Source organism: Oxyura jamaicensis, chromosome 2, assembly GCF_011077185.1.
Source record: "Oxyura jamaicensis isolate SHBP4307 breed ruddy duck chromosome 2, BPBGC_Ojam_1.0, whole genome shotgun sequence".
NCBI lineage: Eukaryota > Metazoa > Chordata > Aves > Anseriformes > Anatidae > Oxyura > Oxyura jamaicensis.
In genome coordinates, this window is record NC_048894.1 from 100,320,913 (window position 1) to 100,348,724 (window position 27,812).

The following is a 27,812-nucleotide window of genomic DNA, read 5'->3' on the forward strand; positions in this document are numbered from 1 at the left end:
AAAAAGTAAGCCTTCAAAAAGGCCTTGTGCCCTTCCTGCCATATGCTCACTCAAAGCAGAACACTTCAGCTGCAAATTGCATGAGCTTTCATCATTTTCTCTACATTACTGATGCATGCATTTTTTCCGCCTCAAATATACCAAAAAGGCTTCTGCAGTGTGTAAAATCTACAAAAGGTAGATAAATTATTTTTTATTCTCTTCTTATACACACTGCAGCAAGCTGTGGAGTTTGCTTTTTAATTGTTAAAACAGATCTTGAGGAATGCTAAGTCTTTATCATAGTTCAAAAATGAATTGGCAAATTCAGTGGTGTGTAGAATTCATCCATGCTTTTAAATAGAAACATACCATAAAGAAGTAACTAAGCCAATAGTTGAGATAAATCAAGTATTTGGGGGAAACTGTCACAGTATGGTTCTCTAGGATGCCAAACATCCTTGGCATCCTCTGTTATCTGAGGCTGAAAATACTTGGTTGAGCTCCAGATATTCTTCCTTGTTCTTTGTGAAGCATGCTAGTCTTTCACTGCTTTTTCTCTAATGTCTCATTATTTGTGGATCTTAGGGAGGGGTTGTATTTGTAATCAATGTAGGCTGTAAATGTTTAAACTTGGGTCGGGTTTCTTTGTAGTCCCAAGTCCAAGCATAAAGCTGTACAAAGTATCAAAGTCATTAATAGACAGACCAGAGTAGCCTTGTTATTAAGAGATTCTGAGTCAGAAGGAGTAACAAAATATTAAGCAAAGGGGAGAAAATGTTATGGAGAAAAGTACAAGCAGATAAAGTGGTTATTCATCTGCCTTTCAAAAGAAGATCTCAAATAAAACAGTCTAGGAGGAAAGCCACTCTGCTATACTGAAAATGCAGATTATCAGGAATAGGCAATATATATTGAATATCTGTAACCCAGCTCTCTTGATGGATGTAGTGGTGGAGATAAGTGACTATTCTGAACTTCATCAAAATCCAGTAACTGGATTTACAGCTGTAATAAGACTTAAGTTGTATTGCAGGATATAAGCAAATGCAGTGTGTTTTTTTCATGTATATGATTGCTTTAATGTCTTCTATTGTGGTTTTGCGTAGTTGTTGTCTGCCATGTTTTTAGAGCTACTGCTGGTTGAGTGTAGTTAGCATTAGTTTAATAGAAGTGTACAGGAAAACTAACACTTCAAAATTTCAGGTTTGGAATAATCCCTTGTTCAACATGCTGTTGTCTTAGTATCATGTTATTTTGCTTATATTTTAATTTATCCTCTCATTTGTATTCCTAGGCAGCAGGAGAGTGACAATGGAAGTTCTTGAGTTGCTTGTTGAAAACATGTACCTTATTGGTGATGCTATTTCTGAGAATGTTTGGGAAGATGAAAGCCTTTTTGGATTAGAACTGGTAAGACTTTCTTAGGCTTCAGTCAGACATATTTAATAGACTGCTTTTGTAAGCCTTTGACGTTTTCTGCCATGATTAATATACATATCTAATGTTCTGCTGAGCTATCGTTTCAAAAATCTTAAATAGTTTATTACTGGTTTTATCATTGGCACAGTCTTTTTTATTTTAAATATAAGTTCTTTTACCAAAAGATATTGAAGTTTCACATCAAGAAAATAAATCATGAGTTTTGTCTTGTAGTGAAAAGCTGTTAAGTAGCCTTTGAAACACACATAAGAAAGGATCTAAGGGAGAAGTACTGACTAAAAATGTTGAAGAGCATTTTGATTTAAATGACAGCTTTCATTTTATTTACACTTTATAAACTATCCATTTAAAAGTAGGGAGATAACTGTTTAGGTCCAAAACTGGAATTGTAAAGTACCTGGTATCTACTTCCCATATAGGGCTTACAGATCTCTGCAGAGATTTAAGCTATTCTAACTCTGTTGCTTTTCTGGGAAAGAAAGGAGAAAGCTGTTTGGCCCAAGAGAGATTCGAAGCGTTATGGTGCTAATGGCTGAGCAATTTAAATTGCTGGGAAGACATACCTGAGCATAGTTAAGAATCATTATAGAGATTAAATATTAAATTAGTGATTAATAGGTGAAGTAGCTATGGGTGACTTGCTCTTTTGAAGGTGTTGGAAAGCTGAAACATTAGCCAGCATGTCTTATTCATGTAGCAAGTTTATCAGAGATGAAGAAACTGAAACTTATCTAAAAATTTGAATTGTCATCTTAAATGCACATGACTTTAGCTAGAGTTCATGAAGATGCCACTGAATATGAAACAATGGTATTGCAATAATTATTAAAATATTACTGGAGACTTACCTACTTGCTACTGTACAAATGATTATATATTAGTTATAGAACCTATCCAAGAATGAGAATTTTTTTCTTTGAATTAGTATATCGATCCGTCAAAAATCTATTGTCATTGGTCAACATCAAGTCAATACTGAAGATTTCTTGCATCTATTTAATCTAAGAAGTTGTGCTTGGAAGAGTCTGTAAAAGAACCGTGGTGGTTTCACACTGACGGATAGCTAAACTCCACCACACCACTCTCTCATTCCCCTTCATCAGAAGAACAGAGACAGAAAATATGAGGAAAAAAGGCTCATGGGTTGAGATAAGGAGTGGTTTAATTAAAATAAAGCAAAAGGAGAAAATTATTCTCTAGTTCCTGTCAGCAAGTGATATTCAGCAGGATGTCTGTCACATCTAGGGAAGTAACGCCTTAATATGTGTAGGGATTGCTCAGGAAGACAGATGCTTTCATAACGAGTGTCCCCAGCACAGTGTGACAAGCTGTAACACTCTGGCATTGCCAAGATCAGGGCATGCTTCTTTCAAACATTCTATTGTTTTTTTTAGGGTTCCACAGTTGTTCAGTAGTAAGGTTTAAAACTATTGGAGGAGACAACTGTGACAGGTACTTGCCCATATCTTCCCACACTACTACCACACTGCCCAGGTGGTATTCTTAATTGTTTAACCTTAGAAAAAAGCATCCTGAAGATTAGGATTGTGTTGGTTACCCAAGGACATTCAAAATACTCAAAAACTATTGTAGCTAGCCCACAAGGAAAGGAGGAGAAGGTACCGTTCCGTATATCCTCCACCGAATGGCTTCCCGAGGAGAAAAGGGAGAAAGTGTAGCTGTTAATATTCTCAAAGAGATAGTTCCCAAAGTATACAGATGGTAACAGAAATAATCTAAGAAGCTTAATATAATCTTTGTCTAGTTGTTATAGTTGAATTATATATTAATATATAAATATATAATGTATAATTTATATATTAATATATAACTATATATTAATATATATAGTTATATATACTATATATATAGTTGAATTAGTATACTCAATTGCATACAAATCTGTCAAGATATAGTAGAAACGATGAGCATCATCTCAAATATATTATATTGATTGCTGTTAGCTGCCTGGAAATAAACGTTGTTCTATAAGCAAAACTCTGCAAGTAAGCTTGGTAACTGTATGCAGTTATACCTATTTAAAAAACAAAACAAATATTTGTTATATGTTGGTATAAGTTGATACCAAAGTTCTTCCATAGGTAGAGCTTTGAGATTTATTAGTTTAAACATAAACTTCATGTCAATGAGGTGTTGTATCTACATTTATGATGCAGAACTGAACTGTTCATTGCCGTTCAAAAAAGCTAAATTTGGTAAAGTAATTGGATAAAAAAAAAAAAAAAACAACAAACAGCTCTTTATCTTTCTTAGTGTTTGAGTAAGTAGAAAATGGGCAATTGTATGAAACAACTGTTAAGCTTACCTATATGTTACTTAATAGTATATCAAATAAAATATCTTTTACTAGAAATAGTGTTTATAGAATTGTCAGGTTTCAGTGTTTAGAAAACATTCTTTCTCTCTGTTTTGTATTAGCTCTAAGGGGAGGAGGTCATGTGTCTCCCTTCCAGGAAGCTTGAAAGCATTTCTTGCTGTTTCTTGATGTTCCTTTGTTTATCCAGTTTTAAAACTTTGCATTTGAGTATCTTCGTGAAAATTATTTTTTTTTTTTTTGTTTGGGATTTCCAAAATTACTTACATTTGCATATCTATGCATTTCATGCATGTTTTTATGCTTCCATCCTCCAAAATTAAGTTTTTATTTTATAGTTCTGTCATGTGTTCTTAGGTATGGTTTGATTCTGCCATGTCAAAAAATTCTGTTATTGTAGCCTCTCAGTTTTTTGGATCACAAGCTTTGAAAACATTCCTCGCTGTCTCAGGGAGGAATAACGTCTTTGATTCTACTGCTGATTAGAGATTCCATGGCCTTGCAGCAGAGGCTCTACCTCTTGTGAACTGTAGCAGCACACAGAGAAAGTTATTTTTTTTGTACTCTATAAGAAGAGTACAAATCCTTTTATCCTATTGTGTAATAACTTTTGATTATAATTTCTTTAAAGACTTGATTTAGTCAATTGCTTTTTGTCATTTTCTTCAATTTTATCTAGAGTTAGTGGTATTAACTGTTTAACAGTGATGAATTGAATTAATAAGCCAAATCTCACATCTGGTATTGCCTTCTTAATTGTTACTCTGAAAACTGGCATTCTAAAACTGGCATTCCAAGTACAAAACCTGTTTTTTTTCAGGTTCTAGAAAAAAAAATAATCCCTTCTTGTGTCAATGAGTCGGATCCCTCCAAATGGTAGTGATTTTAGATTTTATATAACTTGAGAAATGTGCTGATGTTTCCTTTGAGGATGAATGGGGATATAAAATGTTTTATATGGAGTGAGCTGGAATTAAGCAATGAAGAGGTGAAGAAATGAGAGAGAGAGTTATTAATGGGTAACAACGTATTCAGAACTACAAGTGAAGGTAAAGTGAAGTCTAGAACTTGAAGTTCTATATGGAAGCCAAATGAAATACTGTGTGTGTTGTACCATTTTTGCATTTCTAAATTAGTATGTACCTCTAGCATCTTCAAAATAATTATACTGTATAAATGCTGTAAAGATGTAATTATAGCATGTCAATTATTTCTAATGATTGTGTGCTTTATTAATTTTATTTTTTTCAGAGAGACAAATTGCTTCTGGTCTTTGGTTTGCTTGGAGAAACTATATTATATCACAAAGCCAATATAAGTGCAGAGCAGCCTGAGGTGATGATGGTGCATCACAGAATGGCATTTACTAGCATTTCTCTTTTCACTATTAGATTGCTGCAAACACTTCTCCCGGTAGAAATGGTAGGCCATAACTAATTTGAAAAGTGATTGTGTTTGGGTTTTGTATTTTAAGACGGAATAAAGGAACACTTTCCTCAGTGATTAATGCTGGGAGAATAGCCACTGGACAGAGAAATTCATCTGACTTACATAGGCTGATGTTATGGTTGAGGACTTTGTCCTTTTTTCAGATATTGGTGCATTCTGCAGAATCTGCTGCAGAATACAAGTCTAAAAAAACTTTTTAATACGTTTTTTTAATGAGGCTTTCAGAATGTAATGCTTTTTTTTTTTTCTTCCTGTAACTTTTTTTTTCCTGGTATTATTCATGGTTTGCAAAGCTATGCTGCCCCCTGCTTGTTTATTGTTAACATAGTATGACTAGTATTGTGTAAAATCATCACTCTTAACTTGATGGAATGTAGTGAGCCAATGTTTTACACTTTCTACATTTAAAATGTTTGTTTTTAATGCTCTTTAAACAAGTTGTGTTTATAGCTCTTGGGTTGTTTCTTCTGAATTTATTTCTGATGGGGGTCCTGTGGTTGGAAGTTTCTGTAGGATGCAAAGTAGTAAAAAAAAAAAAAAATCCTCTTTAAAAGTCTGCATGTCTACATTTTTTGTCAGTTTAAATTGCATTATAGTTTTTTTAGACATGGTTCAATTTGAATAGCAGATTCATTTTTCAATTACATTTTTTTTTTGCTGTGAACGTCAGATCTTTTACTAATGAAGGTTGCTTCTTGTCCCTGAAAATGAGTATTAATCTAATGATTAATCGTATTAATCTAATGATTTTTTAAAAATTTTTATGCTTTCATGTACATAATGTAAAATTTTAAATTTGCAAAAAGCAGGAGTTGAAAATAGTTACTGCATTTGAGGTCAAAATTTAAGTTGAATGAACACTTGCAGTAAGGAAGACAAATAAAATTCAACCACACAAAATGTAATGAACAGAAATCACAGTTCTTAGTATGTGATATTACTATATACACAGCTTTTTATTAGTAGGAGAGAAATAATTGTGGTCTGTGTATTCTCTGCCATCTAGTGGTTGGACAGTAGATTGACCTGGCAAATCTATGAAGTTCTTTGTGCTGTGGCTGGTTGTACACATCTCATTAAACTTGCAACTAGTCGCAAAATATGTTAGAAATGGAATTTACTGGACTCCTACTTTTTAATTAAAAAAATCTTAATATAGAACTCATTTGATTTTTTTTGTTTTCTTCCTCTAAATTTTAAGCAGTAGCAATAATGATTGTACTTATTGGAAGACTGCAAATGCTGTTGTTGGTTTTACTGTATTTTCAGGCTGTGTTATTCTGACAGTTGTTTTCTTTTCTGAAGGCGAGTAAAGTTTCGCAAAAGAGTTTGCTGAATGCTTTATTTCTTCTCTCTCTGGATGTACCCTTTTCCTTGGAATATCCAAGCATTCATGAGGCGGTTGCAGCCTATCTGGAGCAGATGAGTTCCGAGAACTACAGTATTTATAAAAAAGCTTCAGAAGCTGCTTATTCCATTGAATGCACTTGTAGCTTCATGATTGAAGTTCGTAAGAAGGTGTGGAATTTCATTATATAAAGCATTTTTTGTAGGCAAACTTATTTCCTATGGCTCCCCCCCCCCCCCATAAAAACTGCATTCTGGCATTGTGAAAGAAAAATAACAGATATGAGTATTTTATACTCATGAGGGGAAGGAAAAAAAAAAAAGGAGTCATATTGTAAGTGGATTTATAGTCTAATTATAGGCATAGTAGTAGGAAAAAAGCAAGTACTATACTTAAATATATCGTGTGTATATGTTGTTGCCTAGTATTTAAATATTTTAGGTATTTTAATTCCAAACTATCCGGTCATACTAGTTGTAATTGACAACTACTTCTAGACTGTGCAAAATCTGGGTGGTTCACTTTCTTATGAAGACAACTGTTGTATTATGTTTTATTAGTTAAAGAGATTCCAGCATGGCGCTAAAATATTCTCCATTATTCGAATGGACTAGTAATTCCTGCTTGTGCAAAATGCTTGTTCTGTTGTAACTAAAATATAAATGAATGAAATACAGCAATTGAAATGTCCTGCTACCTTAAATCGGAGTTGATTCATCCTTTACATAAGCAGGTTCTGAACTTAATCAGTAATTTACTCAAAATATTATTCTTAATGAAGTTGTAATCTCCTTCAATTTTAAGTGGCTCATGATTAATATATTTCTTAATCAAGAGTATTAAGACATAGGAAGATATAAAAACAAACAAACACAAATTTATTAATAGTGAGTTGTTAAAAGCTTAAGAGTTAAATCTCTTATTATTCTCTATTCTTGGGTACTTAAAGTTTTTTTTTTTTTTGAGTAGTGTTAGTAGCACGTTAGTTCATGCTGTGAAAAGTCAGATACTCTTTATTCCCAGTGACTTTAATTGATCTTTATCTGGATTCAGCAGGTGAAGAGTTGTCAGCTCACAGTAGTGGGTACTAAAATTGTATTTGTTTGAAATCCAATGAGTGTGTTCATTGGGTTAACTATAAGCTGCTCTGTGAAAGGCTGAATGAAACCATGTGTAGTAGAAACAGTGATGAATTCTGGAAGATTATACAGTAACACCTTATATTTTTATGTTTCCAAATTTGATAGTTTCTTTCTCTTTGTTTTACTTTCTAGGGGGAGAAGAATTTTTCTGAATTATTGGAGTTGGCAGTTCAGGCCTTAAGGAGCCTACCCTACCATCAACACTTACCCTTGCTTCAGGAATGCATTCACATGTGCTCAAATCTGTAAGTACCTTACTATATAAAACTTGAGAAAATATCAATTTTAAAAAAATTATAACCTTTCTCAAGTAAAATCTCAACTTGTTTGTTGAATTATTTTTTTTGTCTCTGTATTTGAACTTCTTTTTTTTTTTCTTTTAGCCATTGTAAGATCTCTGGTAAATAATTTGTACCATTCTGTGGTATTTTTTTTTTTTTAATTGAGTGTCAGGTGCTAAAAGCCCATGCTTTATTCTTTTCTAAGTGTAAGCTTTTATGATTTTGCCTTCAAAGAAGCAGTCTTAAAACACTTTGACCTGTCTTTTGAAACTTTAAAAAAAATTTTGTTCCTGGTGTATTTGTGTTCCTTTTGTATTATGTTCAGAACTCCTGAAGGACCTATTTTATTGCATATTGCAATAGATAAGATGCATATTGCATATTGAATCTTGTTAATTAAACAGCCTGTTTTTATTTTTCATGTTATTCTCCAGTTACAGAACTTAAGTTACTCTGTGGTGCGTGGAAACATTTTGTATCAAGCTCTTAAGTTTGATACCAAATCTGAATTTTATACCATTTCAGAACTTGATTGTAGGTATTTTTTTTCCAAAGGAAACTACTTTTAAGAGCTTTCTAATACTAGTAGCTTTTAATTCTGAAGTGTCAAGATACTTTTCAGTGTTCTAATCCATTTAGAGTTATTGTTTGATTACAATTTCAGAAAACAGGAGTTCACTTAAACTGATTATTATCTTTTGACTAATGTCAATCTTCTTTGTGACAATAAGATGGACTGCTATCTCTACAGGTAAAAACAAAGATAACAAAACAAATCTGAAAGTGCTTGTTTTTTACAATTATATGCTATGTTCTAGAGACTATGAAAAGTCAATAGAATTTGAAATTTTCAGACTAACATAAATGTTTATCAGATTCCTAATTTTCATGAGAGAGTTTTGAAAAATGATAGTCTTTATTTTACATATAAGTATGGAAAGAAGGTATTTTTACAAATGTGAAGATTTGTTATGATTTTGCTAAAAACATTATGATCTTGAACTGTCAACCAAGTGATTTTTCTTTTCAGGAAATATTTTTGATGGGTTATCTTGAAACTTAACAAGAAAATGTTTTATAAGCATCTTTAGTTCCTATAAAATATTCACTATATGAAAGTTAATCATAGTTAATTTTATAATGTAAATTTAACTATTTTTCATTTTAAGTTGGAAGTCAGACCAGGCAAAGCCATTGCTTCAGACTGAGGGTCAGAATGTGCTTCTCCATCTATTGGCTCATCCTTTGCTGAATATAAAAACTGAAGCTTATCACTGCTGTCTTCAAGTGGTTAAGGTTAGAACTAAAGCTTTCTTTCACTATTGGTGTTGTGCTAAATAATGTATATTGTGTGATTCAAGAGCATCAAGAGCATTGTTACTGCCAATTCTGCTCATCACAGTATATGCTTTAAGATCTGTATAGGCATGGACTTGCAGTGTGCTATTTTATATCTGGGATTTAAAACCACTTGGTTACATTATACTTCCGGTACTTCCGTTCAGAACCTCTCTAAAGTGAGGGGAAAACCAGTGATTGACAGTTTTGCTTTTTAAAAAGGATTCTTAGTAATACTGATCGTTTTTTTTTTTTTTTTTTGGTGGGTGGGTTTGTTTTTGCTGCTGCTCTGCAGAAGTGTTTCAATTTAATTTAGATTTTATTTATTTTTTTTTTTTTAAAAAGAAGTGTTCATCTTTACTTGTCTGCTGAAATGAGATTGCCCAGTTTGTATTTTCCTTATGGAGGTTTTTCATTTTCTTCTGTTGTGCTTTTTAGCTTTTTTTTTTCATATCTGAGCAAAAATCATGTCTAGTTGGCTGCTTTTCAGCTTTATGCAAGAATATTTACTTAAGGGAAATAGAATAATGTAATACTGACACTTTCAGTGTATATATATATTCATATACCTACAGCCTGCTCAGTTGCTTAGACTTTGTAAAAACAACAACAAAGTTTTTTTTCCATGTATAAAAACATGGGGAACATTTAAAATATTTAAGTAATATTATGTACAGATCTTTAACAAATTTAATTGTTGATTTTTTTTGTTAGGCTGTTGTGATTGTTTGATTACTTAATTTTTTAATAAAGATCATTCAAGGCATAAAGAGTGCAAGCTTCCTAAAAATGTAAGGTTGTATTCTGCATTAATAATGGTAGTGTCTTATTCATCAGATGATTTCAGGTATTCATAGTTGGCTTATATCAGTGAAAATAATATTAAAACAGAATAGTGATTTTTATAATACTTCGGCATAATTATTTTCTACTATGGGTGTTAATGAGCTAAACTTCATATTGATGGTTGTAGCGCAATTCATTAAAATACAAAGATATTGGAGCTAGTTTTTCAGAAGGCAAACAAACAAAACACTGCCTCCGCTGAATAACACTTGTAGCTTTTTGTGAGATTTTTACCTGACTGTTACAGGTTTTGCTTATTTTAATGTCGTGCTGAACAACATACAAAATTTTATCTAAAATAATAGTTTTAAAAAAGTTAATCAAAACATAATGATTTTGCATTTCTTATGTAGGAATTTTTAGTCAGTGATCAACAAAGAAGGTGTTTCTTCCAGGAACATAAAGTTTAACTTGTAGTGTTCCTAGCTGCATAAAGAAAGCCTTTTACTGGAGCACAACTTAAGGCAGTCTATAAACAAGGTTTAGTAATGGGAGACTGTCTTGAATTTTAAAACTAACCATCTTTGTTTTTACTGAAGGACTGTCTTGGTGTTCATAATATTGCTAAACCTGTTTCTTCAGTCTGCCACGGAGTACACTTTCTTCTTCATTCAAAAGTTTTATATGAAATCTCTACGTTTGGCCTTCAGGAAGATAAAAATGAGGTACTGTGTTTAGGAACTGTTTATTAGCTGATGTGTGGTGTTTTGAGACTTACCTGAAGTTTCGATTTTTGTATGGTTTCTTGTATAGAGAAAAGCTATGCAAAGAGTGAAGTTGTATTAAATTGAAGGTTTTCTTTATTACAAATTCAGAGACAAAATAATGTTCTATATATAAAGATGTTATTCCATGTGATACAGACCAGTGACAAAATTAAATAAGCTATGTTTTTTTAGTTGTCTTCTGTACCATATTCAACACTACTAAAATGTGCATATGACAAAACAGCATGTATGATGCTTTACATTTATAGTAGACATGAAGTCTCAAGTCTTTGTAAAGGTGGGATGACTTCTGAAATGCGTGTATCAGTTGTGGAGCAAAAATACATTTTAAGTCTTCAATGTTTGTTATAAAAATGTATTTCATAGCTTCAGATGCATCTGTGTTTAAATACATGAGCATTGTAGTGTTACAGAAGAGGATGAAATTGCTATTGAGTTCAATTGTATGCACAAATGCTTAATGCCAAGTACTTAATGCACAAATGCATTAATAAGCTCTAACTTCTGGTTAGCTCTGAAGTGGTCAGGCAGTTGCACTAGATGATCTTTGAAGGTCCCTTCCAACTGAACTATTCTATTCTTTTAATTTCTTAGCTTACATATGAAGTTAAGAAAGGAGTTCTGAGAGGGAAGAAAAATTACTCGGGTTCTTTGTAACCACTTTGTAGCTGATTTGTAAGGTTGCTACAGTCAAAGGGGATAGAAGAGTAATTAACCAAGGTTTCTTGATTATATTTGTTTTTTTTGCTGGTGATGTGCAGAATTGTTTTGATTGAATTTTGCTTCTGAAAATAATTCAAGTGTTTGATTTTTTGCTAGTCTGCTGAAATAAGGTAGGGATTTTTTTTTAACACAACACTACATATTTCCATTTAGAAACGTTTTTTAGATGTTACCATTTTAAAAGGAGAAGTAAAGTGTGTTTGATAATATACTTTGCATTTATATTTCTAGTTGGTATATAATTTCTTTTTTTTTTTTTTCCAAGGAAAGTGTTTATTTTGTTTGGCTATTCACTTGGATGCCTTTTATTAAAAAGTCTGACTGGTCAAGCATATCAAATAAATTGAATATCAATTGATACTGAATTTAAGAATATTGCTAAGAGAACAATAAGAATGCATTATTAGGAAAGAACGAAATGATTTTGTATGCATGCATTCTGTGTCTCAACAAAGTATGTTATTCAGATCATACCAAAGCCTATTCTTTTTCCTTCTTGGATGTTTATCTGCTATTTAAATTCTCATAAAGCATCAGTTTAATCTTTCAGGCATGTGATGATATGAAGACACTGAGAATAACCTTGTATCCTAAGGTTGGGCTTAGCATTTGCCATGTATTTCTACAAATACAGTTGCTTAAAGATAGGACAGGGTTTGTAAAAGATTATTAAAGACTTATAAAAGACAGAGTTTGTAAAAGGCTATTCTTGTTACCTGGAGGGAGAGTATTTTTATTTCTGGTGTAAAATGCATTTTTTTAGCTGCTAAAGGTCGGTATTTATTTAAGGAAGAATGAATTCTGAGAAGGTGTTTTTTCTCCTCTGTTCCCATTCTAGTAATAATAATAAGTGTACATCAATGGTGTATATCAATACAGTATATATATTGCATTATATACCTTTTTTCTTTTATTGATTATAAAAAAACATTGATTCATGTACACTTGGAAAGTTTTGATTATCTTAGTTTGTTTTCTTCAATAAAGTGAAATGGCCATATAACAGGTTTTAAGTCCTTCTAAATCCTCGACTGAAGCATATCATAAAGACTGGAAATTCTGGGAATTACCCCAGTTATGTAGAGTCAAAAAAATAAACTTTTTTTCTTTTTAAGAGGAGGATCGAGGGGCCGATAGATGTATAAGTTGAAGTAATGGTTTATTTTATTTCAGAAAGATTCATTAATATTTATAGAAAAGTCAAAACAGAGTTCTGAGGGGAAAACGATTGGATAAAAAGGCATCAAGTTCTTTTCAACATGTTAGATCGCAAACAAACAAACAAAATTCAGACTCTCTCTTACATGAGAGACTCCAGTAGTGGTCATGGTATATTACTATTTTAACTTGGAAGATAACATTTTGGCATTGGTACATCATATGCTTAGACTCTGGTACGTAGGCAATCCAGAGAAGAATTACGTTCTCTGTAGTTGTCTCTCTGCTTGAATGAGGTTTTTAATTTCTAGACTTCTGGTTCGTACTATTTAGGCAGAACTGTTTGTTTTATGTCTTCTGAGTGGCTTTTTTAACAGCCTGATGTTTAGTGTGACAGACAATTGAGAAGTTGTCATTCAGAGATAATACTTCTTCTGCGGATCCTTTCTCTTGGAGATTTTTTTTATTAATTTTTTTCTTACAACATTGACAAACTGATCTAGACACATGAGCTCTTGCATTAGTTTCTTTTTTTTTTTTTTTTTTTTTTTTTAACAGGTACATTCCGCAGCCAAGGCCATTCTGATGCATCTATTGCAGAGCCGATTAGTAATGGCAGTATTGACTTGGAACAAGTTTATTGAAGCTCTCTATCCCATCATTCCTGTTTTACAGGTACTTCTATGTGCTGTATCTGTTATTTGATGTATTAAATCATGTAAACAGCAGCACTGTCCTCTTAAACCACAAAAAGAAGTTTTTTTGTAAGTACCAGCTGGAAAGTAGATTAATGGTAATATACCCACAGACTTATTTTATCAAAAGTGAACGTTATATGGGTCCAGATGCCAGCCAGAGTTACTTCTTTGAATTTTCTAGACAGATTTTAGCCTGTTATTGCTAGAATGTGAAACTCTGAAATGTAATATTAAGTTATTGACTGTGACTTAATTTTTTTCAAGGATATGAGTTGAAATCCAATTACAGCGTACAACATTGCATGCTTTTTCATCCTTATTTAAGTGCCTCTCGTATCTTTAAGGTTGAACATTCAGAGATCTTCTGTGATTGTACAGTTTTCTGATCAAGTTATGTGCTCAATGAATAGCAGTACATGTAAGCTGTATTTTATTTGTGTTTTCCTTTTTGTTTTCAATTGATTGTAAGTATCAACAGTGAGTATTATCCTGAACATCAGTCTTCATATCTGTAATACTGTGCCCATTTTATATTCCATATCTTCATGCTTGGTTCAATCCAATAGTTACTTTTGCAGCCTTCAGTCTGATTTTCAGCCTAGTTGCTCCATGAAACTTCTTTAGCACTAAAGAAAAAAAGCAATAGAGATTTCCCTTCTATGATCTACCTATAAATCATAGATTCCAATTTAGCTATTTTGCTGCACCTATCTTGTTCTCCCTGGTGTATCTTTTTTGTCTTATCTCATGGACTCATAGAACATGCTGAGTTGGAAGGGACCCTCAATGATCATTGAGTCCAGCTCCTGGCTTCACACAGACTACCCAAAAGTCAAACCATATGTCTGAGAGCATTTTCCAAACACTTCTTGAATTCTGGCAGGCTTGGTTCTGTGACCTTTTCTCTGGAGAACCTGTTCCAGTGCTCAACCAACTTTTCGGTAAAGAATCTCCTTAATATCCAACCTGAACCCCCTTGTTGCTGCTTTGTGCCATTCCTTTGGGCCCTGTCGTTGGTTACCAGAGTTTGGTCCCTCCCACCTTGTGAAGAATCTATAGACAGCAATGACATCTCCCCTCAGTTTCTTCTTCTCTAGGCTGAATAAACAAAGCAACTTCAGCTGTTCCTCATATATCTTCCCCTCTAGACCCTCCACAATGCTTTCACCCCTCCTTTGGACACTCTCTAATAGCTTTATGTCCTTGTTACACTGTGGTGCCCGAAACTGCAGTACTTAAGGTGAGGCTGCACCAGCACAGGTCAGAACGGGACAGTCACTTCTCTTGACTGGCTAGCAATGCCATGCTTGATGAACCCCAGGATATGTTTGGTCCTTCTGGCTACCAGGGTACACTGTTCATTCATAGTCAACCTACCATTGACAAGAACCCCCAGATCCATTTCTCTGGGTCTGCTCTCCAGCCTCTCCTCCCCCATCTGTACACATGTTCAGGTGCAGAATCCAACACTTAATTGAGAGAGTTTCTGTCTTGTGTTTAGTCTAGCTAGTACATCCAAGTACATTTTTTCACCTTTCTTTCAAAATATCACTCTAGGTAGTTATTTGTTACTTATTGCTATAGGTTTGTTCATTGCCTGTGCCTCAGTATTACCATAAACTGAAAAAAAAAATTGCAAATAACATGTTCCCTGAAACAGAAGGAACAGATTGGAAAACATAGTACTGCAGAGGAGAAGCACTATGAGAACTGAAAGGGGTGGGAGAAAGGTCACTGGTGTAACCTTTAATGACAACTTTCCTGTGTTACACACATTCATATGCATTCCACTGATATTCAAGATTAGATAGGTGGTGGTTTTAATAAAAGCTGTAGGCTAAACATGTATGGAGAGGTTCTCTTTCAAACTCATTTTTCTGAGTAGAATTTTTCGTTGTGCTATAACTTGTCATGGCTATATAAAACAAATATTTGAGCAGAGACTACTGGAGGCCTATATTTACCCAATGTATATAACATGCCTTATTTTCATAGAATCACAGAATGGCTTGAGTTAGAAGGGACCTTAAAGATCATCCAGTTATAACACCACTGTCGTGGGCAGGGATGCCGCCCACTAGGTCAGGTTGCCCAGGGCCTTGTTCATCCTGGTCTTCAGGGATAGGGCATCCACAACTTCTTGGGGCAACCTCTTCAGTGCCTTTCCATCCTCTGAGTGAAGAATTTCCTCCTAACCTCTAATCCAACCACATCCTTCTTGTTCTGGGGGCCTCAGACCTGGATGCAGGACTCCAAGTGGGGCTTAACAAGTGCAGAGTAAAGGGGCACAATCCCCTCCCTTGACCTGCTGGCCACTTCTCTGTTGATGCAGCCCAGGATGTAGTTTGCCTTCTGGGCTGCAAGTGTGTACTGCTGGTTCATGTTGAGCTTTTTGTCCACCAGAACCCCAAAGTCCTTCTCATTTAGAGCAGCCCTGCAGAGTTCTTCCAGCCTGTACTCATGTCTGGGACTGCCATCACCAAGGCACATCACCTTGCACTTGGCCTTGTTGAACCTCATTAAGTTCTTGTGGGTCCACTTCTCAAGCTTTGCCAGGTCCCTTTCAATGGCACCCCTTCCTTCTGTTGTGTCAACCGCACCACTCAGCTTGCTGTCATCTGCAAACTTGCCGAGGGTGCACTCGATCCCACTGCCTATGTTATTGATAAAGATATTAAACAGTACTAGCCCCAGGACAGACCACTAAGGGACACCATTTGTCATTGGCTTCCACCTGGACATAGAGCCATTGACCACCGTTCTCTGGGTGTGACCTTCAAGCCAACTCCTTATGCACTTAAGGGTCCACCTTTCAAAACCATATTTCTTCAATTCTGGCAACCTGTATGTCATGTGGGACCATGTCTGAAGCCTTGCAGAAGTCCAGGTAGATGACATTAGCTGGTCTTCCTGTTCCCTCAGAACCCAATTTTTCTCTGTTCTTTAAGTGGTTGCAGTATGCAATTGATTCTGGTTTGTTTTGGTTGAGTGTGAAAGCGATAAATAACTGAAAATAGGTAGGACTTAATGTTTTAAAGTTATTTTCATGTAGTGACTGAGCACTACTTATTAAAATGGAAACTGACCTTATAGAACAGTATTATATTAGCATATTAAAGGTAAAACGTTCCAGGTCAAAGTGGCTCTGGGCCATACAAAAATCTCTATTTAAATTTGTATACAGGATCACTTTTTTTTTTTTTTTTTTTTTTTTTTTTTTTTTTTTTTAGGTTGTGGGTTTCTTGCTTTCGTCCTGTGGTGGTTTTACCATGCTAGGCAGTTGAACACCACAACCGCTCTCTCACTCCCCCTCCTCAGATGAGGAGGGGAAGAAGTAAAGGAAAGAACAACTCATGGGTTGAGATAAGGATAATTTAATTAAAGAGAATATATATATTTATATTATTAAGGAAATATTAATTAAACAATTCAACTAAAGGGAAAAAAAGGGGAAGGGGAAGAGGGAGGGGGAAAGGGAATAACAAAACAAAACAAGTAAAGGCTATGTGGAAGTGCAGAGGAAAAGAAATTGCTCTCTACTTCCCACAAATGAGCCATGCTTGACCACGTCCTTGAAGCAGGGCCTCAACGCATGTAGCCAGTGTTCGGGAAGAGGACAGACGTTTTCACGAGAGCCCACCCCTCCCCTCTTCTTCCTTTTTCCACCTTTTATTGCTGAGTGTGACATCATATGGTATGGAATATCCCTTTGGTTGGTTCAGGTCAGCTGCCCTGGTGATGTTTCTTCCTCACTTTTTTGCCCACCCCCTAGGAGGGTTAGAGAGAATCCTGATGCTGTACCAGCACTTCTCAGCAGCAGACACAACACTGGTGTGATACCACTGCTGTTCTAGCTACAAGTGCAGAGTGCAGCACTGTATGGGCTGCTGCAGGGAAAGTTAACATCCCAGCCAGACCCAGTACCAGGTCCTTATTCCACTTTCTGTCTAACTTACTAAATTTATAAGCTGTTTTTTTGTTTTTGTTTTAGGGTTATGCTGACACAAAAGATAAGCTAGGTAACTGCATCCTCACTTTGAGTGAAACGTCTTCTGACAAAGGAGAGGGTATTCTCCCTCAAACTACTAGACTACGGGCCGCTCTGCGTCTTCTCTTCTCAAAAAAGCAGTTGTGAGTAATGCCTTGTAGTATTTCAGCATGACTTTAATGTTCATGACAAAAATGTCTACTCAAAAAAAGCCAAAAACAATAGACTTATACATAGTGAAAAGTAGGTTTAATAAATAGTTTGTTCCCACCCACCCTCCACTTTATTAATTTTATAAACTAATGTTTTCTAATGAGGACTTTGTATAGTCCTTCTAATTGTTTATTTCTTTAGGGTTCGTTCAATAGCACTTAAACATTTAATATTCCATCTTTTGAATGAAGAAGGAGCAAGCCTGAAACGCCCAAACCTGCATGGCGGTGTGTTTTCCAGCATTTCAAACTTATTTATTATAGAAAAAGTTATTGAGCTGAAATTGGATGATAAAATGGAATCAGTATTTAAGGTGAGTAAGCTCTGTATAAATACTGTTATTGCTCCTTTCTTCTGCCTTCCCGGTCACTGAAGTTAACATTTTTGAAGTTTGCAGTATTTCATACAAATCGGTTTACTTCAGGTTTACACTATCAATTGCAACTGTGAATAAGAGAAGTAATCGTTCACTTTTTTTTGTTGTTGTTGCAGATAAATTAACAACAAGACTAAGTACAAAGGGTGCAGGTCTGCCATGCTTACAGCGATTTAATTGTGCACGAGTAGAGTCTGATTTTTATCACAGACTTTTTTTCTACAAAAAACATTTTTTTTACTGGAAAAGGCAAATATTTTTTTTCAATAGGAAATATTTAAAAACACTGCGAAATGCTGTCTGTTTTCTTAGTATTGCTGCTTTTTCAAAATGAAAAACAAGTATTTGACCCGTGTGGAAAAATTTTCTCCCTGCATTCAATCAGTTAAGCTGTTTTTTTTTTTTTTTTTTTTACCACCTCCTTTCCATATTCTCTTCCTTCTTTACCCTCAGCATTTTCAGGTTAACAATAATACATCAAACAACTGTTAAGATCCTTCCCCTCTGATTAAAAATTATTCTAATCACTCACTGTATGCTTTGATTTATACTCTTTCCTACATCCTCCAAAAATGCAATCTGAAATCTTCATATCTGGGTTTCCAGGATGATTTTAATTCCTCTACCCTTATTGAAGAGGACTGATGGCAGAGACTTAAAGCATATTCTAGCATTTCTGTGTAGTTTTGAGCTTTCTGTAGCCCTGCATAAACTGAATGTAGTTTTGGACGCAGTCCTGAGAAACCTGCTGTAGGTGGCCACAGCTCAGTTGTTTCAGCTGGGGAGTTGGACCAGATGACCTTCCGAGGACCCTTCCAACCTCAACCATTCCGTGATTTCCTACTGTGTTAGGAAAAGTGTCTAGTTACCTTGTTTTACAATAGCATACTGCATGTGAATCTAATATAGTTTTACTTTTAGGTAGAAACTGTTGAAAAGCTTTATGACATCTTGACTTCTGATGCTGTTGACCTAGTTTTACGAAGGTCTGCAGCTGAGCAGCTAGCCATCATTTTACAAGGTAAGTTTCCAAAAAAAATGGTATTTACATGTTGACTATCGTGTAAACTTGTTTTTTCTAATTTTTGTGTACGTTTCTGCTGAGGATGCTTCTTGTAGGTTTTATATATGTATTGTTGGACCAAAATTTAACACTATTGTAAACAACAGTGTACTGACTTTTGTTGGTTTGTTTTAGAGCTAACAGTGCTTCAAATTTTTCCTTTTGCTAACTTAGATACTCTGTCTTGTGTTTGGGGTGATGATCACTATAAAATATAAACAATGATCACTATAAAATGTAAACATATCTTTAGTGTAGTTGCATTTTAATTGGGAAGGTCAATCCTTAGATTACATAGGCTAGTTAAAGGTATTTTACATGTAATGAAGAATTTCTTCAACATCCTAAGTGTCTTCCTCTATTTTGAGGTGATCTAAGTAACTAAAATGGATTTAAATGTCAGCTGTGTGAATGTTGTTCAGTAAACTCTGTCTAAGCTTTCATGTTTTTACCCTCTATCAACATCAAGATGCAGACTCCCTGTGGCATTTATCTAGTATGTTTGCAGGAGAAGTGTTCCTGTTATACTCTCTCTTTATGACTTTATTTAAGTGACTGATGCATAAATCTGCGTTGCATTTTTGTTTGTTTCTTTTATAATTGTGTTGCTCACATGGGGGAAAAATGATGAAATCTGGTAAAGAAGATCTGATTAAATTAAAAAAAAAAGTAAATCTTGAGTGGAGCATTATTTGGCTCAATGCAAGATCATAACCACAAAGTTTGCTGTCTATTTGTTTTGATTTTCTCTCAGTCTGGTGCAAGTATAGGCTTTATTAAAGGAACAAAAGTCCTAATGATAGAAAATAGTTCTTTTCATCATGGGAACATCAGGTCTTAGACAACATTAAAATTACTTTTTCTTGTCAGAAAAAAATTATTATACAACTGAGGAAATTTCTCGTTTGAATAGTAAAAACTATATCAAGCTACAGCTGGCAAAGTTTTCAGATATCAAGAGAGAGTATGAAAGGGAGCACAGGATAAAATTATAAAGGAGAAAATGTATCTGTCTTATGACAAATTTTATATGAAAGATCACTTTATTTAAAACAAACAAAAAAATCAACCAACCAACCCAAATAACATGGCTTTTTTGTTGTTGTTGAATGTTCTTAAACCAGATGTTCTGAATGGTGAGATAGGTGGAAAATACTTTTAGGATGAATGAGACTTTGTAAATACCATTTTTAGTTCAATATTAAATTGTTGAAAGGTATCCAAATATTACAAATGAAATCCTTATAGAAAATTGTGTTGCGCTTGGGATCGCTTTAATTGTGGGGCACAAATATCCTAAGTATTTCTATAAATACTTTGAGACAACCATCCAAGAAGCTACTATAGTCTGATCATTGCAAATGAAGTGCAGATGTTATTTATTTTTGCCTTGTAGAGTATTACCTAAAAGTTGTGCTGTGGTGACTCTTTAGTAATGTGAGCATGTGTTCTTTTTCACTTGTTATGTAGACACCTGTATCTAAAACTAACTGCACAACTTGCACACTTACTGTCAAGTTTTTTAGAAGGACTGGTTAATATTCGTTTTAGTGTTCTTTGAGATGCCTAAACTAAAGAAAGATTGGTGACAACAGCAGTTTGGGCAGGCTTGCCTTAGAGCTGGATTTGTACTTAGTAATTAACAGAAGAATTTTAGAAAGTTGTTCTCAACAGCAACAGCTTGTGATAATGCAGAAAGAAGTTCAGGGTTAAATTGATGTAGAAGCAGTGGTTCTTAACTGTCTTTTGTTTTTCCTACAGATACCAAAATGCATGGCATTGTGAAAAAGCTGGGTGTGATAGAAAAGATTTTGTCTTACCTTAATGAATGCGTACATGTGGATGGCAAGGTAAAAGTATTGGTTCTTCTGCAAATGTTGCACAGCATGACAGTAATAATATTTGCTTTTTCTGTGTTTAAAACTCTAACTTTAATTGTACTTTAATTCTACACAGGAATTGCAATATGTATTTAATTTATTCAATTTTTGATAAAAGCAAGGTTCTCTTAATGAGAGAAGTATTGGTTTGTCTACCAATGATAATAGTTGGCCAGACTGTGTTGGGTGATGTGGTTCTGAAATATACCAAAAATTCTGTGAGGTTTCTAAGTAGGGACCAAAAATTGTTCTTAATAAACTTAAGTCTTGTCTATTGTAATAATAGTCTCTGAATTTAAGATCTGAAGCAAATTATAATTAAAAATTAGAATCGTAGAATGGTTTGGATTGGAAGGAGCCTTAAAGATCACCTAGTTCCAACCCCCTGCCACAGGCACCACTAGACCAGGTTGCTCAAAGCTCCATCCATCCTGGCCATGGCTGAGGCATCCACAGCTTCTCTGGGCAACCTGTTTCAGTTCCTAGCCACACTCAGAGTGAAGAATTTCTTCCTAATATCTAATTAAAATCTATCCTCTTTACTTTAAAAGGTCATGTTCATAGCAAGTGAAAATATATGTCAGGTTACATTTCGGGAGTAAGTAATTTTCTGACCAGTAGAAGATCACCTAACCAGAAAAGTTCTGGTAATTCACATTCATAGTTGAGTGTATATTTGTAGATGAGCAAGCTTTCCAGTGTTGTAATACATCTAATCTGGTGCTTGAATTTTCCTGAAATTCATTATTTATGATCACTTTAAGTTTATTTAGGCTATAAGCTGTTTAGCTTATCATTATTATGGAATTCCTCTTACAAACAAAACAAAACCAAAAAAACTTCTGTTATCTTAGAGAAGTAGCTACAAGAAAAGGATGCAGTATTTAGTAGAGGGAAAAAGCTCAATTTAAATAAGACTTTGTATACAGCTGTGCAAATCTTTTTTTCCTATATTAAATAAGCAGGGCTTTTATCTGTTGCATATTAAACAAAACTGCATTTGGTGATGGAGTTTACAAAACAAAATTTAAAGGTAGAGTCTCAGACAAACAAAGTAATGTCCTGTGAAGGACATGCTGTCTTCTCATTCTTTACCAGTAGTTACTTTGGTCTATTTTTGGCTATTCACCAATAATTTGACTTTTAGAAAGCTGCATTCTCTTCTTGGATTCCCTGATATGAAAGATCAGAGAATCAATCTGATGCAGTAAGCTATTTGCATCAAAACAAAACAAAAAAATAAGCTTATGAGTAAGTAGGTTTTTGAAATCCTTCAGCTCATATATGTGCTTAAAAATACATACTTTGGAAGCAAAAATAACAGCTGTGTTACGAGGCTAGAAACCAGAAAAATTAGCGTCTTACCAAACATACCAATAAAATAAAACTAGAAGTTAACTGCATATTCATTAGAAAATACTTATCACCTGGATAAAATTTCCTTGTCTAAGAAAGTTCTAGGTTTCTCAGCTATAAATAGTAGAATGTATTGGTTCATAGCATGACAATTTGTATAGAGAATTCCATAACAGATCATCCTAATTGATGTTATCTACATTTAATTTTTGTCGTCGTTTTTGCAGGTAATGGAATCCATAGTATTACCCTGTCTGACACTTTTACGGAAACTTGTGTATGCTGATCCAGTTGTTCGTTCGTCTCTAGCACAGCAATCATCTTTATTGCTTTTGCTCTTCAGAGGTAAGGATTCTATTTTGAATTTAATAGATAGGTAGATAGAAAATATGTGAGATATGATCAGATTTTTAACCAAAAGCCTTCTTAAGAACTGTGGCTAGCTTCTGAGTCCCTAATACTTTAAAGAAATCACTGTTTGCCAGTGTTAGTCATGTTGTGGCATCTGTTGAAGATGTTAGCAAAATGGTTGTGGGGAAAAAAGTTGGTTTTAGCCATTGTCATTTGATGTATTATTCAATATCAACATTTTCCTAACAAATTGAAAAAATATCTTTATTTCATTCAGTTTCCCTGATATTCCAAAACGATCAAGCTGTTTTAATGGAAACTACAGTATTGTTTTGTCTTCTGTTGTTTGATGAAGTAGCAAGAACAGACACATGGTATGAAAAAACAATTATCTATTTGCATTATCTCTAAACAGGATTTATGGTTTTCCTGAAAATCAGTTCTATATGTATATTCAAATATATTATTCCCCAAACTTTAATACGTCCCAAATTGCATGTATTACCTATTTGTAGAAAATTGTTTGTATTTGTAGGTCGAATTGTTTGGGTTGCCTGTTTTGTAGATCTACCTGGCATATTTTTGCAGTTTAAGTACTTTGTACTTAGATTTATTTTCATTTTCAGAAACGCCTTATTGTTCTTTAATCAATGTTTTCCAAAAATGGAAGCTATACTAATCAAATAGCTAGCTATAGTTGTGGTGTTTTTTTGTTTGTGTGTTTGTTTTTTACAAACAAACTTAGATTTCTATTTATTTTGGGTTGGTAGTGGCTGTCCTTAAACCAGAAGACTTCAGCTTACAATATTTTATTACTTGAAATGTGGGTGCACTTCAGGAATAAAAATATTCTTAGAATTCACACGTGAAATATGCTGAAAAGAATTCTCATGCATATTTTTGTGTGTGAGCTAAGAACTTTTTTAATAGTGCATAATCATGAAGAAACAATGTTTGTTAATACAAATGTATTCAGTGATGAGTTCTTAAACAGCTACTTGTAGGAAAAAGCAGCTATTATCTGAAAAATAAATAAGTGTAGCATTAGTAGTAAATCAAAGTTAAAAATAGAGAGTAATAGCTTAATCTCTTTCTTTCAGGGCTGATGGCATAACCATTAATGGTACTGGTCTACCTGCCTTCAGTTTGCCTGTTGCTGTTGTTAGACGGTATGTGTTGGTTGTTTCTTTTGTGTTATTTTGCTTTTTTTTTTTTGGTATGGATTTTTTGTTTTGTTTCTTTACAGACAACTTCATTTGGTGTCTTCCCTAAAGGAAAGAGATGGGAGAGCCAAGGGAAACATTTAATGTTAAATCCAAAGTTGTCTGCACTTTTAAGTGTTAAATGTGGAGTTTTTCTCCCAGCCTTTTATTCTCTGACAGAGTTTTAAGAAATTGTATAAATAAAAATTTAAAAGCTTGCTGAAATAGAGCATTTAGTAGTTGTTTGTACACTTGTTTATTTACTCATTTATTTATTTTAAGATATCATCTCCCAGTCAAAATCACTGCTCATCATGCAGTTAGCCCTAATTCTGTTGTGGTGCCGTTGTCTTCTGAGTGCTTGGCTATGAAACCTGTGTCAGATATGGTAAAGATGGCTTGGAATCTGTCGTCGTACCAGGGGATTGAAAACCTATTGCAACTGACAAACTACGAGAAGCAAGCAGAAACGTGAGCTATTCTATCTTGATTCTAAATCCTAATATATTTCAATCATATTAGTGTTCCTTCAAGTTTAAATGAATTTCCAAATTGAAACAGCACTTCAAGCTGACTGGGCTTTGAGAATGCTATCTTCTAAGTGTAAATGGTCACATCCCAGGAGGCTGTAGGTATGTTGTCAAAGCTAATGTTTTACCTAAATTGTATTTAAGCAAGAAGTCTAGAGCGTTACGCAACTTTTATTGGTGGTTTGACTCCTTTCACGCAATTTTAAACAATAAGAAACTTAAATTCTTGTTTCTGTTTTTTTTCATGATGCTCTTGTTTGTTTGTTTGTTTTTAAGAAGCTATCTCTTATCCCCCATTCATCACCTCATGACCTGTATTTTCTTCTCTCTTTCTTGGCAAATTTAAATTTTAAATAATTATTCCTTTAAATGGTAATACCTGAGAATCATGACGGATAGTCAAGAAAACTCTTTACATCCTTTAGTTAGCTCTTGGAAACATGGTTTCTCTTTTGAGACTATTTTGTATACAGTCTTAAAATGTGATTGATTTAATAGGACTGAAATGCTTGTTTCTATGTTTCTGTCCATCTTGACATTTCATTTTTTCTTGTGCCCTTTAAGGGGTCCTACAATTTTTATGAGTAAATAGAATGGTTCTGAGCCAGAGGTAACTTTGCAGTCATTGGTTTAATGAACTATTTTTATTTTAAATTGCCTTAGTCAAAACCATAGCAATTTCTTAAAAAGAAGATGGTATAGTCCAAGAGGCCAACATCAACAATACCGTGTAGGAAAAGTTCATTACAAACCTTGTGAATAATATGTCTCAAATAACTTTTTGAGAGGTGCCCTCTTACCAAAGAACCTAAACAACTGAGGATTTGAATGTAGTGGGGTGGTTTGTTGTTGATGGCTTGCGATTGTGGATTTTTTTAACATTTTGTTGTTGTTGTTGAGGGCAAAAAAAAGAAAGGGGAAGGGATTGGGTAACAAAAATATATTTTTAAGGCATTTGAGGGGTTGTCTTCTCATCTGAACTGGAAAGTGAAGGAGTCAGCACTCGCTGAAATGATTAACAGCTAGTATCTTTATAAATTATTTTTTATCTTATGCCTTTTCAGATTTTTAGACATGCTAAAACTCTCCTCAGAAGACATTCGTATACTGAAAATAACTCATGCAACCTATGGACTGCAGGACTGTCTTAATTCAATCATTCAGGCAGTATCCCACGGAGATGTCAGGGCTGCACTCACTAGGCTGAGTTTTTATGTTCTGAATGACAGACTTGCTTTAAAATGCATCTCTGGGTCTTGTCAAAACACTTTGAAGAGCTTTGTTTGGCAGAAAGCAATAAATAGGTAAGCGCAGTGACTACAAAAATGAATTAAGAGTATGATTTTTAAACCATAAATTTCATAGTTTTTATATATTCAGCTTAATGGAATTGATTTTTTTTTTTTTAATTTGGATTGTACATGTAGTCAATCACAATGGTCTAATGGGAAAATATTATGTGATCCTGTAGTTGAATTCTGTTTCTTTGTACTTCCAAAAGCTGATAGAAGGGACTAAACACAGATTAAACAGGTAATACTAATGTTGACTTTGGTTGTATATTGTTTTAATTACTCTTTTAATTTCTCATTTTCTGAGTCTTTGGTTTATGCGCGTCTTTGTTTTAGGAGTAAATCATAGAATATCCCGAGTTGGAAGGGACCCTTAAGGATCATCAAGTCCAACTCCTGGCACCGCACAGGTCTACCCAAAAATTTAGATCATGTGACTAAGTGCAGAGTCCAATCTCTTCTTAAATTCAGACAGGCTCAGTGAAGTAACTACTTCCCTGGGGAGCCTGTGCCAGTGCGCAACCACCCACTCCTGATGTCTAGTCTAAACTTCCCCTTCCGCAGCTTAACCCTGTTCTCATAGGTCCTATCACTGGTGTTTATGGAGAATAGGCATCTGCCTCTACACTCCCCCTCACGAGGAAGTTGTAGACTGTGATGAGGTCCCCCCTCAGTCTCCTCCAGGCTGAACAGGCCAAGTGACCTCAGCCGCTCCTCTTATGTCTTCCCCTCCAGGCCCTTCACCATCTTCATCGCCCTCCTCTGGACACTCTCCAACAGTTTAATGTCCTTTTTGTACTGTGGTGCCCAGAACTGCACACAGTACTCAAGGTGAGGCCACACCAGCGCAGAGTAGAGTGGGACAATCACTTCCCTCAACCGACTAGCAATGCTGTGCTTGATGTATCCCAGGATATGGCTGGCCCTCCTGGCTGCCAGGGCACGCTGCTGGCTCATATTCATGTAAATAAAGTAAAACTACTCTTAAAATGCATCATCTATGTGTTTGCAAATAGATCTTTAACAGCACAGAAAGAGATATTTGAAAACAAGCATGACTTTGTTCTGGCTGCACCCAACATAGCTGGAAGGCATGTGAGTGTCATGCTGAATCTGAATATAATCTACCTCTCAGCAAGGGTTATTCATTGCACTGCAGTTTTCCAGTAGTTCTCACTCTGCAGTTCAGGTTAGAGCCTACAGTCTTGTGCTTTGAATCACAAGTCCACTTAGTTCTAATGGGCATTAGGAAGTGTTGCCTGAACAACAGCACAAATTCTATTTACTGTTTTGTGGGACTTCTTGTTTGTGTTTTTTTTTTTTTTTTTTTTTTTTCATCCCTCCAGACTGTGATCCTAACATCTGGGCTGAAAATCTTGTTTTATATATTATTTAGGAAGGGGAGTGGGGTGTTTTATTCCCTGCTGAGCTCAAGGTACAACAATTCTCATAACCTACCAATGGTTTTGGTGCAGCATGTAAAACCAGTGTTATTTTGGTTGCTTAGTTGACCAAAGCCACGTAAAAGTTAATTTTTGCAACCTTTCAAAATTTTCACTAAATGCAAATGAGAAAAAATGTTTGCCTGTATTTGTTTTCCTGTAGCTTGGGATTCATATGAATATAGAGATCATTGTGCATATCTGCTTATATCTGAGTAAGGAAGTACCGCTTCCAAAAATTTGTTAGTAAGAATTATAAAATTGCCTAAAAAAATACATGGAAAAGGTCAGAAGAATCAGTAACAGCAAATGGCAGGATGTACTAAAGTAATCAGTGTTGGTTTCCAGTATTGGCTTATTTGTCAATTTAAATCTGCTAATACTGTACGTAAATGCATGTATCATGAGGGAGGAATTAGAAAAAATGCATGTATCATGAGGGAGGAATTAGAAATCTGTGTGCAGTTGCGGGGCTATGATATTGTTGGGATCAGAGATGTGCTGGGATGGCTCCAATGACCGGTATGTTGCAAAGGAGGGCTACAGGCTCTTTAGGAAGGACAGGCCAGGAAGACGAGGTGGGGTTGCCTTAGATATGAGAGAGCAGCTGGAATGTATGCAGTGCTGTCTAGGAATAGGTAATGAATCGAC

At 34.7% G+C, this 27,812-nt stretch overlaps 1 protein-coding gene across 2 annotated transcripts in view; it reads left to right on the forward strand.

Moving 5' to 3' along the window:
* Positions 1 to 27,812, forward strand: part of RTTN (rotatin) — an 86,350-nt gene that overhangs the window by 14,943 nt on the left and 43,595 nt on the right. For both annotated transcript variants that reach the window (XM_035318184.1, XM_035318185.1), the window contains 16 exons: positions 1,277 to 1,392; positions 5,009 to 5,179; positions 6,512 to 6,724; positions 7,829 to 7,941; positions 9,147 to 9,273; positions 10,701 to 10,826; positions 13,329 to 13,445; positions 17,460 to 17,599; positions 17,811 to 17,982; positions 18,967 to 19,066; positions 20,870 to 20,958; positions 22,572 to 22,689; positions 22,973 to 23,069; positions 23,796 to 23,864; positions 24,180 to 24,368; positions 25,492 to 25,731. In XM_035318184.1, coding sequence (XP_035174075.1) covers positions 1,277 to 1,392; positions 5,009 to 5,179; positions 6,512 to 6,724; positions 7,829 to 7,941; positions 9,147 to 9,273; positions 10,701 to 10,826; positions 13,329 to 13,445; positions 17,460 to 17,599; positions 17,811 to 17,982; positions 18,967 to 19,066; positions 20,870 to 20,958; positions 22,572 to 22,689; positions 22,973 to 23,069; positions 23,796 to 23,864; positions 24,180 to 24,368; positions 25,492 to 25,731 — 2,197 coding nt within the window. The remainder of the gene's footprint in view (positions 1 to 1,276; positions 1,393 to 5,008; positions 5,180 to 6,511; positions 6,725 to 7,828; positions 7,942 to 9,146; positions 9,274 to 10,700; positions 10,827 to 13,328; positions 13,446 to 17,459; positions 17,600 to 17,810; positions 17,983 to 18,966; positions 19,067 to 20,869; positions 20,959 to 22,571; positions 22,690 to 22,972; positions 23,070 to 23,795; positions 23,865 to 24,179; positions 24,369 to 25,491; positions 25,732 to 27,812) is intronic.